General features: G+C 34.7%; 1 protein-coding gene and 1 pseudogene across 2 annotated transcripts; one reads left to right on the forward strand and one right to left on the reverse strand.

The window, feature by feature from the left end:
* Positions 1 to 1323: 1323 nt before the first annotated feature.
* Positions 1324 to 8115, reverse strand: LOC127084774 (ABC transporter C family member 3). Of its 2 annotated transcripts, XM_051025287.1 has the most exons (11): positions 7906 to 8115; positions 5734 to 7074; positions 5540 to 5626; positions 4789 to 5439; positions 4246 to 4410; positions 3725 to 4019; positions 3418 to 3632; positions 2479 to 2784; positions 2330 to 2393; positions 1745 to 1984; positions 1324 to 1652 (listed from the first exon to the last, which is right to left on the reverse strand). In XM_051025287.1, exons 1-11 carry the CDS (start codon positions 7906 to 7908, stop codon positions 1540 to 1542), a joined length of 3480 nt encoding a protein of 1159 aa, XP_050881244.1. In that variant the 5' UTR covers positions 7909 to 8115; the 3' UTR covers positions 1324 to 1539. The 2 variants fall into 2 exon arrangements, with proteins under 2 accessions (XP_050881244.1, XP_050881243.1); XM_051025286.1 differs by having other exon boundaries at positions 5734 to 8113.
* Positions 8116 to 18771: 10656 nt separating this feature from the next.
* Positions 18772 to 23478, forward strand: LOC127084775 (ABC transporter C family member 3-like; annotated as a pseudogene).
* Positions 23479 to 23887: the final 409 nt, after the last annotated feature.

Genomic DNA, 23887 nt, shown 5'->3' on the forward strand with positions numbered 1-23887 from the left:
ATTATCCAAGCTTCTAAAATCTCTCATAATTGTTCATAAAATAAATAACTTGTCAAAAAAATTGTTCAAGCTTCCAAAATCTCTGATGTAGATGAAAATGTTGAAATCGTATTCTCGAATGTTGCATATGTTGACACCTTTAAGAAATCCTATAAAAAGTAAAAAGTAAATGAACTTATATAAAATTTTAATTTCTTTATTTCGGAAAACATTAGTTTTTTCATGGAACTTGTTAAAAGTATAATTTGAAAATCATTGTTCTCAACTGATATTGTTAATACATTTAACTTGTAGACTAGCAACATACAACAATTTGAAACAAATTTCAAAGTCCAAGATGAAGCTTTATATTATAACAGTCTATGAATTTCAAAGTCCAAGATGAAGCTTTATATTATAACCGTCTATGAATTATATTGAAGATAATAAGCTTCTAGAAACTCTTATAGCTTATGGACTGCAATATTTCTAGATCTTATACTGAACAATATTGTGGTGGTACGTATTTGAGACATAATTGTTTTCAGAATATAACATTTTTTTCGTAAATAGAAAAAAAAATCTGTTTTTTTTTAAAAAAAAAATCTGTTTTTTTTTATGAAATTTAAAAGAATTAATAAAATATAAAATTAATTTATAATTTATATATGTCTATATTATAAAAACTAAAAAAAAACAAAATATAAATTTAACACGTAATAAAATTTAGATACCCAATAACTAAATTATATTATTATTATTATTATTATTATTATTATTATTATTATTATAGTTATCGATTTATATTTGGATAATAAAATGGATCCCCACGTTTATATTTTAGCATTTGGATTGGATTTTTAAAGTAAAATAATTTGGATACAAATTTGATTATGAATAACCTATTTTTTACACACCCCTAATTGTGCCCCCTTCTTCTTCTTCTTTAATGAGAGGAATATTTTTCCATTTCTTCGTAGTTTGTTCAATTAATCAATAGGAGATTCATAAGTAATTTGTGATTTTGGTTGCGAGACAAACAAACAGAACCCTAATTGTAGGGTAGCAACCACCAATCAGGTGTAGAATTCCAGCAAAAACTGGGTGCACCACCGTAAAAACCCTACGGAAATGGGTGGGAAAACACGATAAGTTTTAGAGCTATAAGGTCTATCTTCTCTCTAGAACACGTGGAGGATCATAGAAGCCGTTTGAAGAGATAAATGATCAAATTGGTAGTTTTAAAAGTCAATGGGCCTAAATGGACCCTCCAATAAAAGATAAGAGATTAAAAAGAATATTTAGCTTGTTTTTTAAGTCTTCCAAACGATATCAACAATAGAATGTTTCTGAACAAATTACTTGTATAAGTAAGTGTAAACTGTAATATAATTTGTTGTTTTAGTTTAGTTTTGTGTCTGTAATAAAAATGTTATGCAACCTCTTTCATCTTTGTGAGTGGTGTGGGGGTGTAAATGCTAGTACTTACAAACATATGTTATTCTTGAATATTGTACCGTTCTCAAAACTTATGACTTTTAGTCTAGTTTAATATAGCTCTCAACTTCCAAAACCAGTGTTTGACCTCCTTGTATATTCTGCAACTAGTTGAGCAAGAGAAGAAGATTTGTCCTTAAGCAACTTCTTTGGTGAATCATATTCCTCAATAAGCCCTGTATGATTAGTATGAAGAGATATCACCTTCACATTTATGAATATGAAAAAATGTTGACAAAAATGAATAGAAAAAAAAACAGGTTCTTGCCTTTAGTGAGAAACAAAACCATGTCGCTATCGAGGATTGAAGTTATTCTATGAGCAATGGTGATGACCGTGCAATCAGAGAAATGTTGCTTAACTGTCTGTTGAATTATATTATCCATAGCCATATCGACTGATGCAGTAGCTTCATCGAGCACCAAGATCTTGCTTTTCTTAAGTAGAACACGGCCGAGGCACACTAACTGTCTTTGACCCATGCTCCAGTTTTCTCCATTCTCAGTAACTACATAACTCATTATGGATGACTTCTAAAACTTACTAAAAACTTCCTATCCCATATTAAGTAATGATCATGTTTTTAACACAATGATTAACAATAAGTTAATGAGTTTTGCAGTATTATTAAGTAATCCTTATTAACTATTGAATATTGAACATTGTCATTACTGAATAGTGAAATATAATGACCATAGAGTAATATACATTGTATGCCTAAAAAAAAGACATTGTATTTATTTAAGGGGGGAATTAAAATAAAATATTAGTTATATTTATAAAATAGAAAGACAATATGAAATTTGTTCTTTGTATAAAGTTTATATAAGCTTAATGTTTTGAGAAGTCAAACCTGTGGAGTCAAGCTTTCCTTCTTTCTTTCTCATTTCATCTCCAAGTTGGCACATATCAAGAGCCTAAAACATTTCCTAAAATATATTAGTTTGTATGTCTTGAACAAAGGGATAAGTTATTTTTTATTGTCAAGCAAAAACAATTTACCTCCCAAATTTGTTCATCTGTGTACTCTTCTAGCGGGTCGAGGTTAGTTCTTACAGTCCCTTCAAACATTGTTGGATCCTGAGGAATTATGCTTAGTCTGGACCGTAAATCATGGACTCCAATCAATGAGATGTTGATATTATCTATCAATATTTGTCCTGCAACAGGTTCAACAAGTCTGAAAAGTGCTTGCACTAAGGTTGTTTTTCCACTTCCTGTTCTTCCCACAATGCCAGTTTTTGCTCCAGCAGTAAAAGTGCATGTAAGTCCGCGTAAAACAAGAGGCAAGTGAGGCGCGTATTGAACCTATATCAGACAATGTATTGTTTAAGGATAGATACAAATCTAAAATACCTTGATAGACACTTGAGCCCTGTTTGGATAAACAACTAAATTAAATACTTTTACGAGAAGAGCTTATCATATAAGTGCTTATATAAGTTATTTCTAGAACAAAAGATAAAACAAAGTCAAACTTCTTTCACAAGCTATCCCAAAGACCTTATGGAAATAAGGTGAAAACAATTTATGACATGTTAAAAGTTGTTTCCATACGCTATCCCGAACAGTCTCAAAAGTGGTTATGCTATAAGTTCAAATAAGTCAATCAAAACAGGTCATTGTAAGTTAGTATATAAACCAATTCCAAATGTAACATTGGTCTATTAGTTTAGGACTGATACACCATTAGTAAATTTTAGAAGAGTTTCAGAGTTGTTGACCCAACCATTGCATAATAACTATAGATCATAATAATTACTTGCGTCAAATCTAATAGAATGTAAAAGTTTATAACCTAATGATTCTCATCTTATTTCAATGACAAGTTAATTAATTTTAGATTAGCACAAAATTTTACATATATGAATTACATGAGGGCAACTCTCAACCTATCAATAGGTTTGATATCAGCTAAATTGTTATTGAACGGTGTAGTACCTGTAAATCCTGGATATGAACCTCTCCGAATGATGGCCAAGAATGATCTGGTTGATTGTCTTTTATTACAAGAGGTGCTTCACTTGGTATGGAGGTGTACTGAAGTATTCTTTCTACAGATATAATTTTGTTCTCCAAATTGCATAGACTCCAAATTAATTTAAATTGTACAGCATTTAGATTAATCCCATATGTCACAGCCAATCCCGCAATGCCTTCACAAAAACAAAATTGCTGTTTTATGCCTAATGTTATTACGAGTGAATATGATTAGTTAATGCATACAAATTAAAATTGAAATACTCACTAGGATCAGCTATTGAACTTGGAAAAGATACCAAGAAAACCAAGCAGAAAGCAAACATAGTAGAGCATAAAAGATCCAATCTGAAACTCAACCATTCCATTGCACTAGCACTGTATAATTTAGGTTGGGAATATTTGTCTATCAATTGCATATTCATTTCACTAAATCTTGATTCTTGATCAAAACTTCTTATGGTTGTTGATCCGGATATTGTTTCAGAAAAATGTTGTATAACTGGCGCTTGGCATATACCAGTTAATCGTGCCAATTCACGTGCTGATGCTGAGTAGTATCGCTGCATATAAAGCATTCTGTTACTAGGCATCAATAATGCTAATGTTTTCTGTAACTCTTTTCCACTAGTAAAACATTATTTATTTACACCTTACTACTCAATTAACTTCTATATTAACAATGATACTTTAATAAATGAAACTAATTTTATCATAAAAGTACACTTAATGGTTTTCTTAAAAATTGCACAGAACCTTAAACAACAGTTATTATGAGACAGAGAGTACCTGGTACCATATGCAAGCTGCCACGACAGGCACCAATATTATGAACACCTGCCATGCCGCTTGAGACATCACAGCAATATTTCCCATGAGCTGAACCATATTGTAGGTAAATCCCCACACTAGATTTGAAATGTTCATATCTACTGTACTTTGGTCTGCCGAAGCCTAAGCCAAACAGGTAAAATTAAAATTTAGATAAGCAGTTACATTCAATATGGTTGTTTTGAAAAATATTGAAAAAGAATTATAGAGAAATCAAATTGTAAAATTCAATGCAAGAAGCCAAGATGGGATCCATATCGCCTGCAATAATAATACCAAACAGTTTCACGCAGTAAAATCAAATTTGAGATCGAACAGCTCTGATTATTACATTCACTAAATCAAATTTGAACAATCTTGACCATTGATTTAAATCAGACCGTCAATATCAGTAACTACATCATGAATTTACTGCAGCAAATCTGTTTCCGCAATGATGAGGTAAACAACTAGTTTCTTTAAAATAAACCAGTGAAGAATTATTGGCATGTTATGACATACTCTATTTAGAATTCTTCCACTTGGGGTGGAGTCAAAAAATGACATTGGCGCTCGAATGAAGCTCAAATGCATTTGATTGAAAAGCATGGTTGCGGTCTTGTATCCAACTATTGCAGCAAGAAATGCTCTAACAAGGGTGGAAAAGGAAATTCCAATTGCCAAAGAAACATAGACAACCATCAGAGCAAAGCTTCCAATACCAGGTTCGGCAGTTGCTGAAACAGGAGTTGCCAAAGCCATCCAATAATTGCTTGCAATTTGTAAAACCACGGTGAATATGTGTGAAAGAAATAGGAAAGGTACAAGAGCTCCTCCATAAGCTATTGTTAGGTATTTCCAGAACACTTTAAACCCAACACTACCCTTTTCACGTTCTTCGTCTTGAACAAGTTGGCCTTTCGGCACAATTGTTTCATCTAACTTGCTGTTTCGATCATTTATGTTTTCCACTTCTTGCTCGAGTTCAAAATCGCTTAATGAACTTGTGTCTTCTCCGGTAATACTCGATGATTTAAGTGTAGGCCCTCTCTCTAAAGACTTAACTGAAGACAACGCTGCTCTGTGTGCACCTACAAGTTCCATAAAATCGGTGCCTGACGTAAGAATGTCATTGTATTTTCCCGATTGAGTTATCCTTCCTTCTTTTACAACCTAGATGAATTGTAAGAAAGAGAAAAATATGTGGAAAATGGTAAGCTATAATGTTTGAAACTTTCAATTAAGGAGATGCTGAAATATATAAATCACTCACAAGTATCAGATCAGCGTCAGGTAAGAAATCTACTTGATGTGTTATGTATATCACAGTTTTTGTTTTTAAAAGGCCAAGCAAACACTCCTGAAACATTATAGTAGTAGTAAATGTACAGTTAGATACAAACCTTTCCATCAAAATGCATCACAAAACAGATTGTAGAATAAGCAAGAGAGTTTAGAAAATAGCACCTTAAAAAGATGGGATCCTGTATGAGCATCAACTGCACTAAAGGGATCGTCGAGAAGATATATATCGGCATCTTGATAAAGAGCACGCGCTACTTGTACTCTTTGCTTCTGTCCACCACTCAAATTGATTCCTTTTTCTCCAATAATGGTCTGATCACCAAATGGTAGAACCTCTAAATCTTTCTTCAATGAACATGCTTCTAGCACCTTCTCATACTTTTCCCTATCCATCTCCCTCCCAAATAGTATGTTATCTTCTATCTTTCCACTTTGAATCCATGGTGATTGAGCAACATAAGCCTTTGTTCCACACACCTTCAAGTTACCAGATATCTTTGGTATTTCACCTATTAGACAAGAAAGTAAACTCGACTTGCCTGATCCAACAGTACCACAAACAGCAACCCTCATATTATGAAAAAGTCTAAGATTTATGTTTTTCAAAGTTGCATCGACAGAAGATAAATCCCAAGAGAAATTTCCATCAACTATTTCAATTGCTATATCAGAACTACCTCGCGGAACGTTCTCCACCATATCTGTCTGCAAATCATCTAGACGAAGAAAAGCGACAACCCTATCGAGGGAAACCTTGGTTTGTGCAATTACTGAAATTGTGTCAGGAATATTATAGATCGGCATTTGAAGAATTCTGAATGTTGCAAGAGCAGATAAGATCTTTCCTGTTTCAAGTGGAATGCCTAGAAGAACACAAGCACCGAAAGTAACAACAGCAACAAATGTTGGGGCGCTAAAAAAGAGAAATCTAACAATTGCTGTACCAACAAGAAATTTCTTTAGCCACATCTCCTCTAACTTCCTGAGCTGAATAATCTTTGATAAGAACTTCATCTCCCACGCTTGAAGTTTAAGAATCCTCATGTTCATTAGAACCTCAGACGTTGCCTTCATTCTTTTATCCTTGAACTCCATTAACTTAGCTTGCAATCTCTCTTGCAGTGAAGTCATAGGAAGGTTTAGCAACATAACAATAATAGTTGCAGCAAAAGCAGCTACTGAAGCAACCCCGACACTTCTATGAAGAATAAACAAAGCCAAAGAAATTTGTAGAACCGCCATCCATGGATCATGCATAGACAGACAAAATTCACTTATCCTTTGAGCATCAACAGTCATTAAGTTGATGATTTCGCCACTGCTATGCCCCTCTTTTGATTGACATGAAATTGTCAATCCTTTAGCATAGATCATTGACACCAACATTGATTGCATCCTAACGCCAACCTGTTGGTACTTAAACATTGAGTGTCTTTGCGAAAGACACTCAACAAGTTTTGCCACAACAAACGCCGTAGCCAAAACATAGCCTTCATTTTTAACCTTGTTTTCATCATTGAGATATTGAACAAGGTTGTCAATAAGGTAAGGACCTACATAAGAAGCACATACATACAAAAATGCAAATATGCCAGATATAAGAATCCCTTCCCATGTCGATAAAAAAAGCACCTTGGCGAGCTTAATAGTTGTCACAGTACTAATAACATTACCACACTCTAACTCAAGGTTTTTTCTAAAAGTTGAAAAAGATCCATAGGCAGTGTCATTGGTAGAAAGAAGTGGAAGGTCTTGATGGTTTAAAGTCTTTTTACTCCCTAATGTTATTAGTGGAGTCATCCATGAGAAAGTAAGAATACTAAAAAATCCAGCATTCAAATAACTTGTTAAAATTTCATTTCCTCCTAACTTTTTGGAATCAGAACTGTTGTTGCTTACACTAGCTTCACCGTTCAAAAGGGACTCTTCAAGAGCACGTTTAGTCATATTGTTGACAACCAGGACTGTCTTAAGTTTATGAAAGCCCTCTCCAGGGTTGTCCACGATTTAAGTGTGACAATTAAATAGGAGCTCTATTTTGCCATGATTTAACACTTACAAATATTGTACGAGGCCCTTTATATCCACAAATGTTAAATTTTAGACTCTGTGCAGTAGCCTGATTTGCACACCCTTAAAGACCACCGTGTTAACATATCATCCAACATAACAAAGAAAGAAACATGTAATAGATGAACCTATATCAGAAACAATACATTACTAGCACATGTGAAACACAGTTCCTATGCAGTGGTCTCTCAAACATTTCAGCAAACACATAGAAAGCAACTAATTTACCATATTATGAAGAACCATCATGTTCATACTACATACCATGAAAATTAGTTTGAGTTTGTAGTACAAGAAAGCAGGAAGATTATGGAATCCATTTCTTTCGGTCTTTCCCACATGTTGAATTGGAGAAACTGAGTTCCAAAGTGAGTGAATGATAGAGGAGTAGTGAGAGAAGAGTAAGAGCTTACACAAAAATCCATTTCTTTCACTTATTTTAATTAATATTTTAACAGAACGAATATTTTGTTGGTGGAATATAATCAGGAAGCACACTCTAATTATTTCATATAAAATTCTCAAAACCACTTTGCACAAATCACATGTGTGATGACAAACCAATCACCAATTGCCATCTCATATCATGAAAAAGTTTATTTTAATTATTTTCTTTAATTAATATCATATGCATCATTTAAATTTAATATTTATTAAATTTATATTTATGATAATAAAAAAATACATGAAAAAATTATCAATATCTTTTAATTAATATTCTTAATTTATTATTTTTATTAATAATAGTCAAATATATTAATATTTAATAAAAGTAATTTAAAATTACTATTCTCATGAATTTCTTCCTCAATGTTATTATTATTTTTTTTCTATCTTTCTTTAAGATGCATGTGAGAGTATGAAATACCTTGGTGGGAATTCATAAAAGGTTCCTCTGGGGTGGTGTGAAAGGAGATTCTAAGACCTCTTAGGTGAAGTGGGAGGATGTGTGTAAACCTAAAAAGAAAGAGAATTTCAGAGTTAGAGATCTTCGGTAGATTAACTTAATCTTTCTAGCCAAATGAAGATGATGCCTTATCTCATGTCTCTTCCTTAAGTGGAGGTTGGATTTTTGGGTTACGCTATGTCTTTGCTTGGTGGAAAGGTGTGCCTCTTCTTGAGTCCAAGAAGGATGACCCTCCAAATTGGTTTGTGAAAGGACTGATTAAGAAGGTATGGTAAGACCTTCAAACCTCTTTTTTGGGTGACCATTGGATCGTGAATATTCCTTTTAGATTAGATTTCACAGGCTCTTTTCTATTTCCCGTGTTCAGGATGGGTCTGTGGGTAAGATAGGCAGGTGGCTGGAGGACAGATTTTCTTGGGATCTTATATGAAGTCGCCCTTTTTTTGTCCATGAGGAACCTTTAGCCGCTGACTTCTTTTCGGTTATTATGTTCGACTTAGTGAAGAGATAAATAGGTGGATTTGCAGGCATAATATAAAGGGTATATTTTATGTGACATCTTCTTACTATCCCCAATTGAGCTTTATGCCTCTTATTGTTACCAGGGTTGGGAAGGAGTTTCTAATCCTTCCCCTGATTTATAATAGTTGGCCTCTCCAATATGAAGATTTTTCTCATAAGGTTCTGAAAGATCGATTTCCGTCCAGAGAGAAACTATTTAAGAGGAAAGTCTTAGTTTATTCAGAGGTCATTTCTTGTATCAGTGTGACGATCAACTTGAGTCAGCTCTCATCTATTTGTTACTTGCAATCTTACTTCTAGTGTTAAGTATAAGATTTTTAGTTAGTTGGGCTACTAGTTTGTTCTTCACAGAGATCTTAATCATCTTTTTGAGCTCATTCGTTTTCTAGGTGATATGGCTAAGGTTAGATGGGGTTTTCTAAGAACTACACACAGTGATTTGAACCATTTAGTTTGTCCGTAATCCGTAATGATAAGCTTTTCAGCGGTATTTCAACAAATATGAAAGAGGTGGAGGATACAAGTATCTTTTTGGCCTAAACTTGGTTTTCTTGTAGAATCTTATCATGTGCTTAAGCAAATATTGAATCCAAAGATTGGTCTCTTTCCTGAGGTGTGTAGTGGTTTTAGTTTTTTTGCCCAATGTTCCTTATTCTTTGATGGTGGATAAGTAGTTTTGAGCTATATCCTGACTGTTTTTGGGTGGAGCCGTGGTAGTGGTCGGTTCTGAAAGTGTCTCTATTTTTTGTTTCCCTTGGATGTTTTGTTTGGCTGATTTTATTTTTTGTCTTCTTTAGCTTTTGTTATTGTATTTTTGTTGTCCTTTGACACTTCTTGTACCTTGTATTTGACTTGGTCTCTCTCTCTCTCTCTCTCTCTCTCTCTCTCTCTCTCTCTCTCTCTCTCTCTCTCTCTCTCTCTCTCTCTCTCTCTCTCTCTCTCTCTCTCTCTCTCTCTCTCTCTCTCTCTCTCTATATATATATATATATATATATATATATATATATATATATATATATATATATATATATATATATATATATATATATATATATATATATATATATATATATATATATATATATACCCAAGAAGTTATGAAATTTACAAAAATATTTTTTCTTTCTTTACTCTAATGGTGGTGTCTTAATCCCTTCAGGGATTATGATTTGCCCATTACAGACTAAAAGATCAAAAAATCGGCCACACTTAGTTACTGAAGGAGAAGGGCGATCTAAAACGCAGCGGAATTTAAAATTTCTCCTTTAATGATCCTTACGAATGGGCATGATCAGTGATAGAATCGTTACCTCTTGTGGCGATCACGAACGTTGAACGATGACAACGCCTCTACTCAGTCCACACGAACGGATTCCTTTAATCTCAGTGCTAGCTGCTACGAATGAAGGCTTTGAGTGTGTGTGTGTGTGTGTGTGTGTGAGAGAGAGAGAGAGAGAGAGAGAGAGAAACGAAATTGCAAGTGTGACAATGCTTCTACACAAGGGTTCTATTTATAGAACCACTTGTGTGGGCTGCAAGCTAAAAAAGCCCACTCAAGTGTATATGGCCCATATCTTATAATATGCCAAAATCACTTAACCGCGTGGTACCTTACCATATTTTGTATTCTACTTAAGTACACAGTACCTTACGATGTTCTATAATTCACTTAAGGGCACCGTACATTACGGTATTCCTTAATTACTCTATCTCTCATCAATCCGTCCTTTGTGTGTGACCCTATAGGTTTTCGCGGCATTGGCAATTATATTAAATCACGTATTTAACATAATAAACAGTGAGCGGTATCTAGCAACACATCACTGCTACCCAAGACACGAAAATGTCATGTGATCTGACAAATCCTTCTGTGATAATAATTGTGTGTATAATTACCCTTTTGCCCTTATGTCTATATTGAACACAAGGCATAGACTGTGTCATCCTTGTCCAATTCAATATTGGGCCCATAGACATTTATCCTGTTACGCAGGATGGGCAAATTCCATCTAGGTCACTCATGTCCCTTAGCATGCTTCGTGGAGTTCCCATCAACTGTCTTTATGGTCATCCAATTATGGACAACGTTTGATCATCAATAAGGCACTCGACTTTACATCTAGGGTCCATAGTGGTTTCAGGTCGAAGGGTGGTATACACCATTATCACCATGAGAATAACTTATGACACTTTGCATAACATTCTATATAGTATTCTCATAGCGGGTCAATCCAGTATAAATATTACTCTTAATATTCATACCTATGTTTAAGACTTGATAACTCTGTATCCATGATCCATGAGATGTGATCATCAGTCTATAAACATAATAGTCTTCATGCTTTAATGTTATCCCACTTCACAATAAAGCTTGACTACGGATACTTTAAGAATAGTGTCCTTATGTTTAATGTGATCTCATGATTAAGTCATACTTGATACATTAAACGGACTAGTTATTCTAGGGACTTTATTAAACAAACATAATAAAGAAAAAGCCTTTTATTATTAATAAATAATTCGATACAAGTACCAAAAGTATTGGCAACAGTTACATCAAAAGTTTAAGTTTTCGTGACAAATTTCTCATTTTTGGGTTCGACAGAGTTTTTCCCATTCGAAAGTTTTATCAATTTACATACATCGGGAGGCCTTGCCTTAAACTCTTCCATATTAACCTCGCTTTCCTCGACATACTCACTATCTATGTCAGACAATTTTTCTATTTCGTCTACTTCGACGTAGGCTACTTTCTATTTTTTATGATACTTACTCTACCTGGCTTTTTCAGCCTTCAGACGTTTAACTGGTCGAACTTTATCTGCTAGTTGGGCCATATCTCTTAAGTATTGGATGTCTATACTTTTCCTAATGGAATAATCAAGATCCACTGCAGACAATTTGACTATCTCATGCTCAGGAACTTGAGTGAACAACCTTGATTTCATTATCCTAAACCTATTTAGGTAGTTGTTTATGGTTTTAGCCACCTTTTGCCTCACACTGACTTATTTCTTGAGTCTAATTTTAAATTGGCCAATGTAAAACTGCTCATGGAATTCCCTTTCTAGTCGGCTCTAATTAAGTATGGAATGTGGAGGCAATGTGGTAAACCACATAAAGGTATTCTTTGTCAAGGAATTTGGGAAATATTTCATTTTTAGATTTTTGTTGTTGGCAATATCACCGGCCTTAATCTGATACATAACAATATGTTCGACTGTGGACGCATTGGTGTCGCTAGTAAGTTAAGTGAATTTGGGGGCCTTCCATCCCATGGGAAGTTTAGTCTGCCGCACATATTTCGATAGTGGAGATACGTAATTTGGCCTATGAAGGCCAACGTTAAGGCCATTTTGGGTCAAAATCTGTTCAACCACGTTAGTTATATTGTTTTCCCCCCAAAGTTCTTTTGTTGGACGTTCCTAAGCACTAGGTTGACATCCTGGTCTCTTTACGCCATAACTACCTCTAGAGAATTTTGGCCTTAGCTGCCTTCGACTACCCTTGGTGGAGGTTATTCGACAGACACTTGATTACTAGGTAATGGGACTACTGGCACTTGAAACGTAACAAAAAGTCATCAACTTTACCCATCTAGTGGGCCAACTATAGATAACTCTGGTTTGGTTTTGAATTAATGGATGGAACACAATACTTATCTATTGTGTAAGCATGTTTACCATTTCGTGGTTACTTTTATCTATTTGTTGCCTCATGGATACAAGAGAGTTTGTAGTTAAGGTAGGCATTCCTGTAAGAACATGTCTAATCCCTCCTTGTGGATGTGCCATCCGACCAGGGTTTCTTGTGGTAGATCCTGACGCTAAATATGGATTTAAGGGTGACATTATCATAACATCATTGTCTGCAAACGTTGAAGTGTGGCTTTGTAAACCCGCCATCATGGTAGTTGGCAATGCCATATCGGTAATCTCTAGTGACTAGAGGTAACGTAAAACCTGAGATATGAGGGGAGTAGGATCCCCTACAACAACCAAAGTAACCTTGGGGATAGTTGGAATATTTTCTACTCGTCGTAACGAGACTACCACTCCTAGTAATGACGTCGAAGTCATTACTAGGGTTAGGATTGGGCATGTGACTCTGACAAGGTTTGGTGTCCCTGCAACACCAATCGTCAAAGTGACCAGTGGTTTTGTGTCAGGAGTACCATTTTAGGGACGAGATGCAATTTTTGGAGGAACCATTTCAGCTAAAGTCCTACCACTTCTCAAACATAAACTTCCAAACTTTGAAAATATTTCATGTAAATGCAAAAATAACAAAGTAATGCAACACTTTCTTGTAAAAGTAATTTTTTTCCACAAAATATCCCACTGGGCGTACCAATTTATTCATAGATGTTTTTATCAAACAATCACGAGTTTAATTCACTTGTGAGATTAACTCGAAAAATATTTGTGCAAAATAAATGTACAAAGAAAAGTGTGTGTGAATTGAATGTGGATGTATGTGCGAAGACAAACCGGACACAAACTTTAATAGTGCAAAAATCTTGAATCAATATAATAAATGAAAAGTGAAATAAATGACATTAAACGAAAAATGCAGTAAATGACAATTAAAGCAAATTGTTTCAATTAAGGGAACATAAAAACAATGAAAGAAAGAGACGCGGACTCATGCATATTCCTCACAAACTATTTCGCTCTTTGACTCTAATACTTTAGTACTATAGAGAAATATATGAATTTTTTGTGACCTTGATTACAATGCATGAACCTACTATTTATACTAAACTAAAGATAATTGTCTCCGATAGTTTATTCCTATGAAGTGGACATGTATCAAGAACATGCACTTTAGTCTTCTGAAGCACCACCACGTTGTCAGAACTTACAAAATGCTGAAAACCATTATCCCACATTTGTAACTGATCCAAACATATAATTGACTGCTTGTCGAAGATACTTTTGTGAAGAACTTTAATGCTGAAACAACTTCTTTCAAGTCTTTGGCTTCCAAATATTCCAAGTCCTTGACGTCTGTCGAACACTTTGATTTTGACATGGTGTCGAAAGACCAGGTAGATTTTTCTTGAGATTCTTCAAAACCATGTTCAACACGCTATTCAAAATGCTCCAGTCGACGTGTTTATTCATGTTGAAGCTTGTCAATAAATATTAATACTTAGTATTTCCTCAACATAGTCTTCCTTGTTGACTTTTCTTCAACTTGAAATTCCAGGCTAACGACAATATCAACAAGTAGTCTAATGGTTTCAATCCTAGCCATCGATGCAAATACCTCTTCAAAGTCGATGCCTTTTCTTTGAAAGAATCCCTTTTCAACTAATCGATCATTTTAATTAATTATTTCACCCTTGGGATTCACCATTACTTTGAACACCCATCTTACACCAATTGACTTCTTTCCGACTAGTAGATTAACCAACTCCCAAGTATTTTTCTTCTCAATGGATTCAAGATCCTCCTTCATAGCACAAACCCACTTTGGATTGCTCAAGGGCTCTTCCGTTTTAACGAGTTCAGATTTGGTCATAAGTTAAAAATGGAGGAATTCACCATCATCACTGCCTTTGTGGTCTTAGAACAACTCATAATCTTGGAGTATTTGAGTCAAACCTCTTTGCATTATTGATCTTCTCACATTCTCTTCAACTCGGGATTCGACGACAGGCGTTTATGCACTTTCAAAATCTGCAGAAACTGAATTTTCAATGTTGTAATCGGTTATAGCTTTCAGGTAACCGGTTACATGTTGTTGTAGTTATTTTATCTCATCGAAAATGACGTACTGGTTGATCACAAACCTTATGTTCACTGCATCATTAACTCTCCTTATCATCCAACTTATTTCTAAGCTGCCCTAGAACATGTCGATACGCTACAAAACCAAAAAATCTTAAATGATTTAGGTTTAGTTTAAATTTAAACCATGCTTCCTTTGGTGCTATCTTCTCAAGCTTCTTTGTTGGACACCTATTCAAAAAATAAGCAGTTGTGGATACTGCTTCTCCTCATAACTCTTTCGGAAAGTTCTTCCCCTTTCAACATGCTTCTCACCATGTTCATGATCAATTGATTCTTGCTTTCAGCAACACTATTTTACAAAGGCTTATAAGGTGGTACAAAATCATGTATTATCCATTCTTGATCACAAAACTTCCCAAAGTCATTTGAGACATATTCACCTCAACCATCCATTTTGAGCACTTTGAGCTTGTGACCGCTTTGCCTTTCAACCATGAACGTGAACGTTTTAAACACTTCAAATACCCCATCCTTTCTCTTGATTAGGAATGTCCATATATTTCTACTATGATCATCAATTAATTTGAAAAAATATATATTGCCACCGATCAAATCAATTTGCATCAGTCCATACACATATGAATAGACCACCTCAAAGTGATTCTTGGTTCTACAACCTTCATCCTTGCTGAATTTTCCCTTCATGTTGCTTTGCTTTCACACATTCGTCATACATTTCAGTCAATATGTTGATCAATGGCTTCCCCATTACCATTCCTTTCTTTTGCAAGGTATTGAGATCTCTAAGGTTGAGATTCCGAAGCCTATAGTGCCATATCCATTCTTCTCGACTCACTGATGTAGCAAGACACCTATGCTTCATAAACTTAAATTCAACCTTGAAAGTTCTATTGGCAGCCATATGAGCTTTTAGGACCAAAACCTTGTTTGCATCCATAACGTGTAGCCCCTTGTTTTCCATGTGAATCTTGTAGCCCTCAAGAAATTGACCAATACTTAGAAGGTTACACTTGATTCTTGGAATTTACAAAACATATTTAATCAAGGAATGTCCATCATCCTTTCTCATGATCAAAACATCACTGATCCCATCAACCGCTAGAGTAGTATCATTTGTGAACTTTAATTTCTTCTTCATAGCACAATTAATTTTAATAAACCAATCCTTCCTCCCCGTCATATGAGTAGAACATCCGGATTTTAAATACCATTGATCGCTGCTTTGAACTGCTTCTCTCACAGTTACCATTATGTTTTCTTCTGTCTGTGGCTGGTTATAACTTTTACCTAACCGATTAAAGCATACATCTTTTGCAGTGTTTCCAAAACTGTTATTGCTACTGATGAATTGCCCCTTTGTGATAATTATCAAGAGTGTATTCTCCTCATCAAACTCTTGTCTTGCAACCTTGGCTTCATCCACTTAAGGTTCCTTCTTGTTCGCATTGCACTTTCTTGCAAAACGACCGAGCCTTTGATAAATAAAACACTGAATTTTGTTATTGTCAATATTTTTCCTATCACCTTGAAGTTGCCTTTACCGCCATTTTTTTTTGCATTTTAGGACTCTATTACACCAAAATTCTAAAAATTTCATTTACTTTTCATGGGCATTTTCCTTCCGACTTCTTCTCTTTCTCATTCAAACGAGTTTGCAAAGCGATCTCCACCTTTGCCTTATCACAATTCCTCTTTTCTATCCTTTTTTCATGAGCCTTAAGAGAGATTTGCAACTCCTCTTTGCTTATCATTGCAAGACTTCGATTCCTCAATCGCTACGACCATGTTGTCAAATTTTGGCGTTAAAGAGCGTAAGATTTTTGCGACAACATAATGTTCTGTGACTGTTTCTCCACATGCTTTATTTGATTCACCAATCGAGTCATTTGAATCAATTCGAGTTGACATTTGTGAACCTTTCCACCTTCGCCTCGTCAGTCCATACATATGTCTTTTTTAAGATTTCCCACACTAGCTTCGATGATTCACAATCACCAATTTTCTCAAAGTTGTCATCATCCACACATTGTTTGGTAAAAAATAACGCCTTGAAATCTTTCTTCTTCTCTTTCTTATGTGTTGCTCGTTGTGCATCCGTTGCACCTTTAACAAGATGATTCACCCCGCTTTTGATCACTTCAAGAACATCTTGAAAGCCAAACAACACTTTCATTTTTTTGCACCATTTATCGTAGTTCTTCGAATCAAGGATGAGTAGGTTTGCAAAAAATCTTTCATTGAAGATAAAATTCTTGTTGCACACTAGGTGTTTGTGGATCAGAATCAAACTCTTGATGTCAAACGTTAGAACTTGAAACCACAAGATTGGTGAATAATGAAGAAAAATTGAGAGAGAGAGAGAGAGAGAGAGAGAGAGAGAGAGAGAGAGAGAGAGAGAGAATTATATATATATATATATATATATATATATATATATATATATATAGAGAGAGAGAGAGAGAGAGAGAGAGAGAGAGAGTAATTGAGGGTGAGAAATTGCATTAACTTTTATTCATAATACCTCTAAGGTATATACACGAATACAAGTGGATTGCGATACAAGTAACAAAGTCTAAAAACAGAAAATAACTACTTGTAATCGGTTACACAAAATATGTAATCGATTACAACTGAAACAAAAAACAATTCCATAACAGTGGTAACCAATTGCTGCGAATGCATAACTGAAACAAAAATAATACGAAAATAACCACAATTTCAAAGTATTTATCAATATAACTACTTTTAAAAATAAAAAAACAATTCGCCATTTGCTATGACACATGCGTTGATCAAGGTGTACTTAGCGCCACTAGAAGTGGCGTATGCATGCATTGATCAAGTTGTACTCCTTTATTTTTTACATACATGCGTTAATTGTAATGATGCATACTCCTATATTTTATATGTATACGCCAATTGCAGTGATATATGCTCCTATATTTTACATGCATACATCAATTACAATTACGCATGCTCTCATATTTCACATTTCACACAAAACACGGTTAGTTTGATAAATAAATCAAAGATACGGTTATTTTGATATATAATTTTAAAAAAATTGATTATTTCAAACAAAAAAAAAATTCTCCTTCTCAATTAATATTTATATTAATAAAAATATTCTAATAAATTTTATTTTATTTATCTTGTGAATTGTCTATAAAAAAATTGTTAAATAATACTTTAAAGATTTGTATTCTATGACATACTTATTCTTTTGCGAATCAAAAAGACGCACAAGAACTATGTGAAAAAAGTACTGCATTCAAATCAACATCATTAGACTTCCTCAGTCCCTCTTAATTGTGATCATAGAAATCAACATCATTAATCATGTGGCACAGAACTCTTGGGGTTAGAGTAGAGTCAACAAGTCAACCATTACTCTCTAACTGGTTTCTTTTTTAAGGTTACCTCTTACTCTTCTACTATCATTCATTCATTCACTTTGGAACTTACTTTTTCTCCATTTTCACATGTTGAAACAAATGGATTCCATAATCATGGCTTAGTGTTGTTTATATCTGTCAGGAGAATTGGCTGAACACAGGTGAATCCATTTTTTAACTTAATAAATAAACACTGTATTTTCATTAAATTTTTTTTTATAACATACCGATTATTCTATTTGAACGTACAAATAATCCAAATAGCCTAACTAGTCTAACGATATATTACCTTTCACATACCTAATTTTTTTTTTGAGAGTTGCATATCGCGCACTCAAATTCGTACCACATACCGAAGCGAATTACAAACTGTGTGACTGTGAATGAAGTTTAAATCCAGTATTATTTTAATTACGGTTTTATAATGACCATTAGTATTATTTTCATTAGTAATAATACTCCGTATTTGCTAGTAATGTATTGTTTCTTATAAAGGTTCCTATTACAGGTTTCTTTCTTTGTTATGTTTCTGTTAACAAAATGACTAAAGATGCTCTTCAAGAGTCCCTTTTGAAGGGTGAAGCTAGTGTAAGCAACAACAGTTCTGAAGAAAATGAAATTTTAACAAGTTATTTGAATGCTGGATTTTTCAGCATTCTTACTTTCTCATGGATGACTCCACTCATAACATTAGGGGTAAAAAGACTTTAAACCATCAAGACCTTCCACTTCTTTCTACCAATGACACTGCCTATGGATCTTTTTCAACTTTTACAAAAAACCTTGAGTTGGAGTGTGGTAATGTTAGGATGGTGACCCCTATTAAGCTTGTCAAGGTGCTGTTCTTATCGACATGGAAAGGGATTCTAGTATCTGGCTTATTTGGATTGCACAAACCAAAGTTTCCCTCGATAGGATTGTAACTTTTCTTCGCCTAGATGATTTGCAGACTGATGTAGTGGAGAAGGTTCCGCGAGGTAGTTCTGATATAGCAATTGAAATAGTAAATGGAAATTTCTCTTGGGATTTTTCTTCTGTCAATACAACTTTGAAAAACATAAACCTTAGAGTTTGTCAGGGTATGAGGGTTGCTGTTTGTGGTACTGTTGGATCAGGCAAGTCGAGTTTAGTTTCTTGTATAATAGGTGAAATACCAAAGATATCTGGCAACTTGAAGGTGTGTGGAACAAAGGCTTATGTTGCTCAATCACCATGGATACAAAGTGGAAAGATAGAAGAGAACATACTGTTTGGGAAAGAGATGGATAGGGAAAGGTATGAGAAGGTGCTAGAAGCATGTTCGTTGAAGAAAGACCTGGAGGTTTTACCATTTGGTGATCAGACTATTATTGGAGAGAAGGGAATTAATTTGAGTGGTGGACAGAAGCAAAGAGTACAAATAGCGCGTGCGCTTTACCAAGATGCCGATATATATCTTCTCGATGATCCCTTTAGTGCTGTTGATGCTCATACAGGATCCCATATCTTTAAGGTACTATTTTCTTAACTCTACTGTTTTCAGTGCATTCTCTTGTTGTCTTTTTGATGAATAAGTAATTTGAGAATGCTAAATTTCTTGTAACTTCATGTTTCTGATCTCTATAAATTCTAATAGCATTTTTTGCACATAGTTTTTCTCATAAATAGAGAGGTAGCTTGAGCGGTTCAAAGGTAATCTTATAAACCAGACTGTAGTATTTAAACACGAGTTGTAAACCCTAAGCTTGAATAATAGAAAGGTGCTGCAGCTGCTCTTCTGTCGAAGAAACAGGCACCATTGGCTGAAATCGGTGATCAAATATCATGTGTTCTTTGTATCTGTTTTCTATTGAGCCGGGGTTGCTGTTATAGCATATACAGTAATAATATCAAGGATTTGGATTGTTCTTATTCCTGTGATATATGATATACTTCAATCTTCAAACAGAACTCACCAGTTTGATTATGCTTTTGATTTGAGAGGTTATGTAACTGTACATTTACTACTACTGTAATGTTTCAGGAGTGTTTGCTTGGCCTTTTAAAAACAAAAACTGTGATATACATAACACATCAAGTAGAGTTCTTACCTGACGCTGATCTGATACTTGTGAGTGATTTATATATTTCATCATGCTTCTTCATTCAAGTTTCAAACATTATAGCTTACCGTTTTCTGCATATTATTCTTATTTACAATTCATTTAGGTCATGAAAGAAGGAAGGATAACTCAATCGGGAAAGTACAATGACATTCTTACGTCAGGAACTGATTTTATGGAACTTGTAGGAGCACACAGAGCAGCGTTGTCTTCAGTTAAGTCCTTAGAGAGAAGGCCTACATTTAAAATATCGAGTATAACCGGAGAAGACACAGGTTCATTAAGTGATTTTGAACTTGAGCAAGAAATAGAAAATGTAGATGATCGAAACGGCAAGTTAGATGAAACAATTGTGCCGAAAGGCCAACTTGTTCAAGACGAAGAACGTGAAAAGGGTAGTGTTGGGTTTAAAGTGTTTTGGAAATACATAACAACAGCTTATGGAGGAGCTCTTGTACCTTTCCTATTGCTGTCACAGATACTCACTGTGGTTTTACAAATTGCAAGCAATTATTGGATGGCTTTGGCAACTCCTGTTTCAGCAACTGAAGAACCTGTTATTGGAAACCTTACTCTGATGGTTGTCTATGTTTCTTTGGCTATTGGAAGTTCCTTTGCCACTCTTGGCAGAACAGTTCTGACTGTGATAGCTGGATACAAGACCGCCACCATGCTCTTCAATCAAATGCATTTGAGCTTCATTCGAGCGCCAATGTCATTTTTTGATTCAACCCCAAGTGGAAGAATTCTTAATAGAGTATGCCATAACATGTCAATAATTTTTTATTGTTGAAACAGATGTCCAAATTTTAACTTGACCCTTTTTTAGGCTTCGTCGGACCAAAGTACAGTAGATACGAACATTTCAAATCTAGCATGGGGTTTCACCTACGACATGGTTCAGCTATTGGGAACTATTGCTGTGATGTCTCAAGCAGCATGGCAGGTGTTCATAGTATTGATTCCTGTCATGGCAGCTTGCATTTGGTTCCAGGTACTCACTCCATCTCATATTAAGCGTGTTCAAGGTTCTACACATTTTTTAAGAATATACTAAAGTGACATAAAACATTAGCATTATTTATGCCTTAGAAACAGAATGCTTCTCTATATGCAGCGATACTACTCAGCATCAGCACGGAAATTGGCTCGATTAACTGGTATATGTCAAGCTCCAGTTATTCAACACTTTTCTGAAACCATTTATGGATCAACAACCATAAGAAGTTTTGAACAAGAATCAAGATTTAATGAAATGAATATGCAATTGATAGACAAATATTCCCAACCTAAATTATACAGTGCTAGTGCAATGGAATGGTTGAATTTCAGATTGGATCTTTTATCCTTTACCATATTTGCCTTCTGCTTGATTTTCTTGGTATCTTTTCCAAGTTCAATTGTTGATCCTAGTGAGTATTTCAATTTCTATTTACATACATTTACTAGACACGCATGCTCATCATGAATCGTGACATAGACATAAAACTTCAATCCTTTTTAGGTATTGCGGGATTGGCTGTGACATATGCGATTAATCTAAATGCTATACAATCTGATTTAATTAGGTTTCTTTGCAATTTGGAGAACAAAATTATATCTGTAGAAAGAATACTTCAGTACACTTCCATCCCAAGTGAAGCACCCCTTGTAATAAAAGACAATCAACCAGATCATTCTTGGCCATCATTCGGAGAGGTTCATATCCAGGATTTACAGGTTCTACACCATTCAATAACAATTTACATGATATCAAAATTATAGAAATAGCTTATACAGAAGCACTTATAGATCATATTTGTAAAATTATAGAAATAGCTTATACAGAAGCATTTATATGATAAGTGCTTGCTGTATAAGCACTTAACTTAGTTGTTTATCCAAACAAGTCTCAAGTGTCTCGAGGTACTTTAGTTTGCAGCTATCTTTAAATAAGGTATTGTACAGGTTCAATATGCTCCTCACTTGCCTCTTGTTTTACGTGGACTGAAATGCACTTTCACTGCTGGAGCAAAAACTGGCATTGTTGGAAGAACTGGAAGTGGAAAATCAACACTTGTCAAGCACTTTTCAGAATTGTTGAACCTGCCGCAGGACAAATATTGATAGATAACATCAACATCTCGTTGATTGGAATCCATGATTTACGGTCCAGGCTCAGCATAATTCCTCAGGATCCAACAATGTTTGAAGGGACTGTAAGAAGCAACCTCGACCCGCTGGAAGAGTACACAGATGAACAAATTTGGGAGGTAAATTTGTTTTGCTTGAATTTAAGAAATAATCACTCCTTTTACTGCAAGATATACAAACTAATATATCTTGTGAAATATTTTAGGCTTTAGATATGTGCCAACTAGGAGATGAAGTGAGGAAGAAAGAAGGAAAGCTCGACTCAACAGATTCGACCATATATTTTAAGCACATGTATACTCCCTCTCCATATTAGAAGTCAATTATATGCAATGTATCACTTAGCATCATCCATGATGAGATCTGCAGTTACTGAGAATGGAGAAAACTGGAGCATGGGTCAAAGACAGTTGGTTTGCCTCGGCCGAGTTTTACTTAAGAAAAGCAAGATATTAGTGCTAGATGAAGCTATGGCATCAGTTGATACAGCAACAGATAATATTATTCAGCAGACAGTTAAGCAACATTTCTCTGATTGCACAGTCATTACCATTGCTCATAGAATAACTTCAATCCTTGATAGCGACATGGTTCTGTTTCTCAGTGAAGGTAAGAACCAGTTTTTGTCCATTCTTTATTTGTTACTATTTGTTCTTTTACTCATAATTGTGAGCATGATTTTTCTTCAAACTGATCCTACAGGTCTTATTGAGGAATATGATTCACCAAAGAAGTTGCTTAAGGATAAATCTTCATCTCTTGCTCAACTAGTTGCAGAATACACAAGGAGATCAAATACTGGTTTTGGAAGTTGAGAGCTGAAACTGAACAGAAATTAAACTAGACTAGAAGTTATAAGTTTGAAAGAAGAGTATAAAATTTAAGAATAATATATGTTTGTAAGTACTATTGAAGCTCATATGTTATAGAAGAAAATGAACATTTGTTTTTTTTTAAATGGCATAGTGAACATTTTGTTTGAATTATTGTAAGTTAAGTTTATTCTCTATTTAGTGAGATAAAACTATCGTAGACGGGTAGTAAGAAAAATATTGTGTTTGTGATGCAAAAGGTAAGTGTTGTTGCATTTGAGTTCAAATGTGTGAGAGGGTTTGATGAATCTGTTCATAATCTTATGATTTTTACTCATAAAAATCAAAGAACAAAATTCTAAACTAATATCCATTATGAGTCGATAATCCATCAACTCATATCCCTTAAACCTATACAAGAATTCAATCAGAGAATGAAAGCGGAAACTTACATGTGTTTGTCACTGGGATTCCCCAGGTTCGCGGGTATGTGATATTCCGATTTATAGAGTTCCGTAGGCTTCCTTGAATCTCTTCTGATGGGGATGAAAAGAGAATCCTGAAGAAACGTGTTTTTCTATCTCTGTACAAATGGGGACCATAAACCATATAAATAACCCTAGGATTATTTCTTAGT

Source organism: Lathyrus oleraceus, chromosome 5, assembly GCF_024323335.1.
Source record: "Lathyrus oleraceus cultivar Zhongwan6 chromosome 5, CAAS_Psat_ZW6_1.0, whole genome shotgun sequence".
Taxonomy (NCBI): domain Eukaryota; kingdom Viridiplantae; phylum Streptophyta; class Magnoliopsida; order Fabales; family Fabaceae; genus Lathyrus; species Lathyrus oleraceus.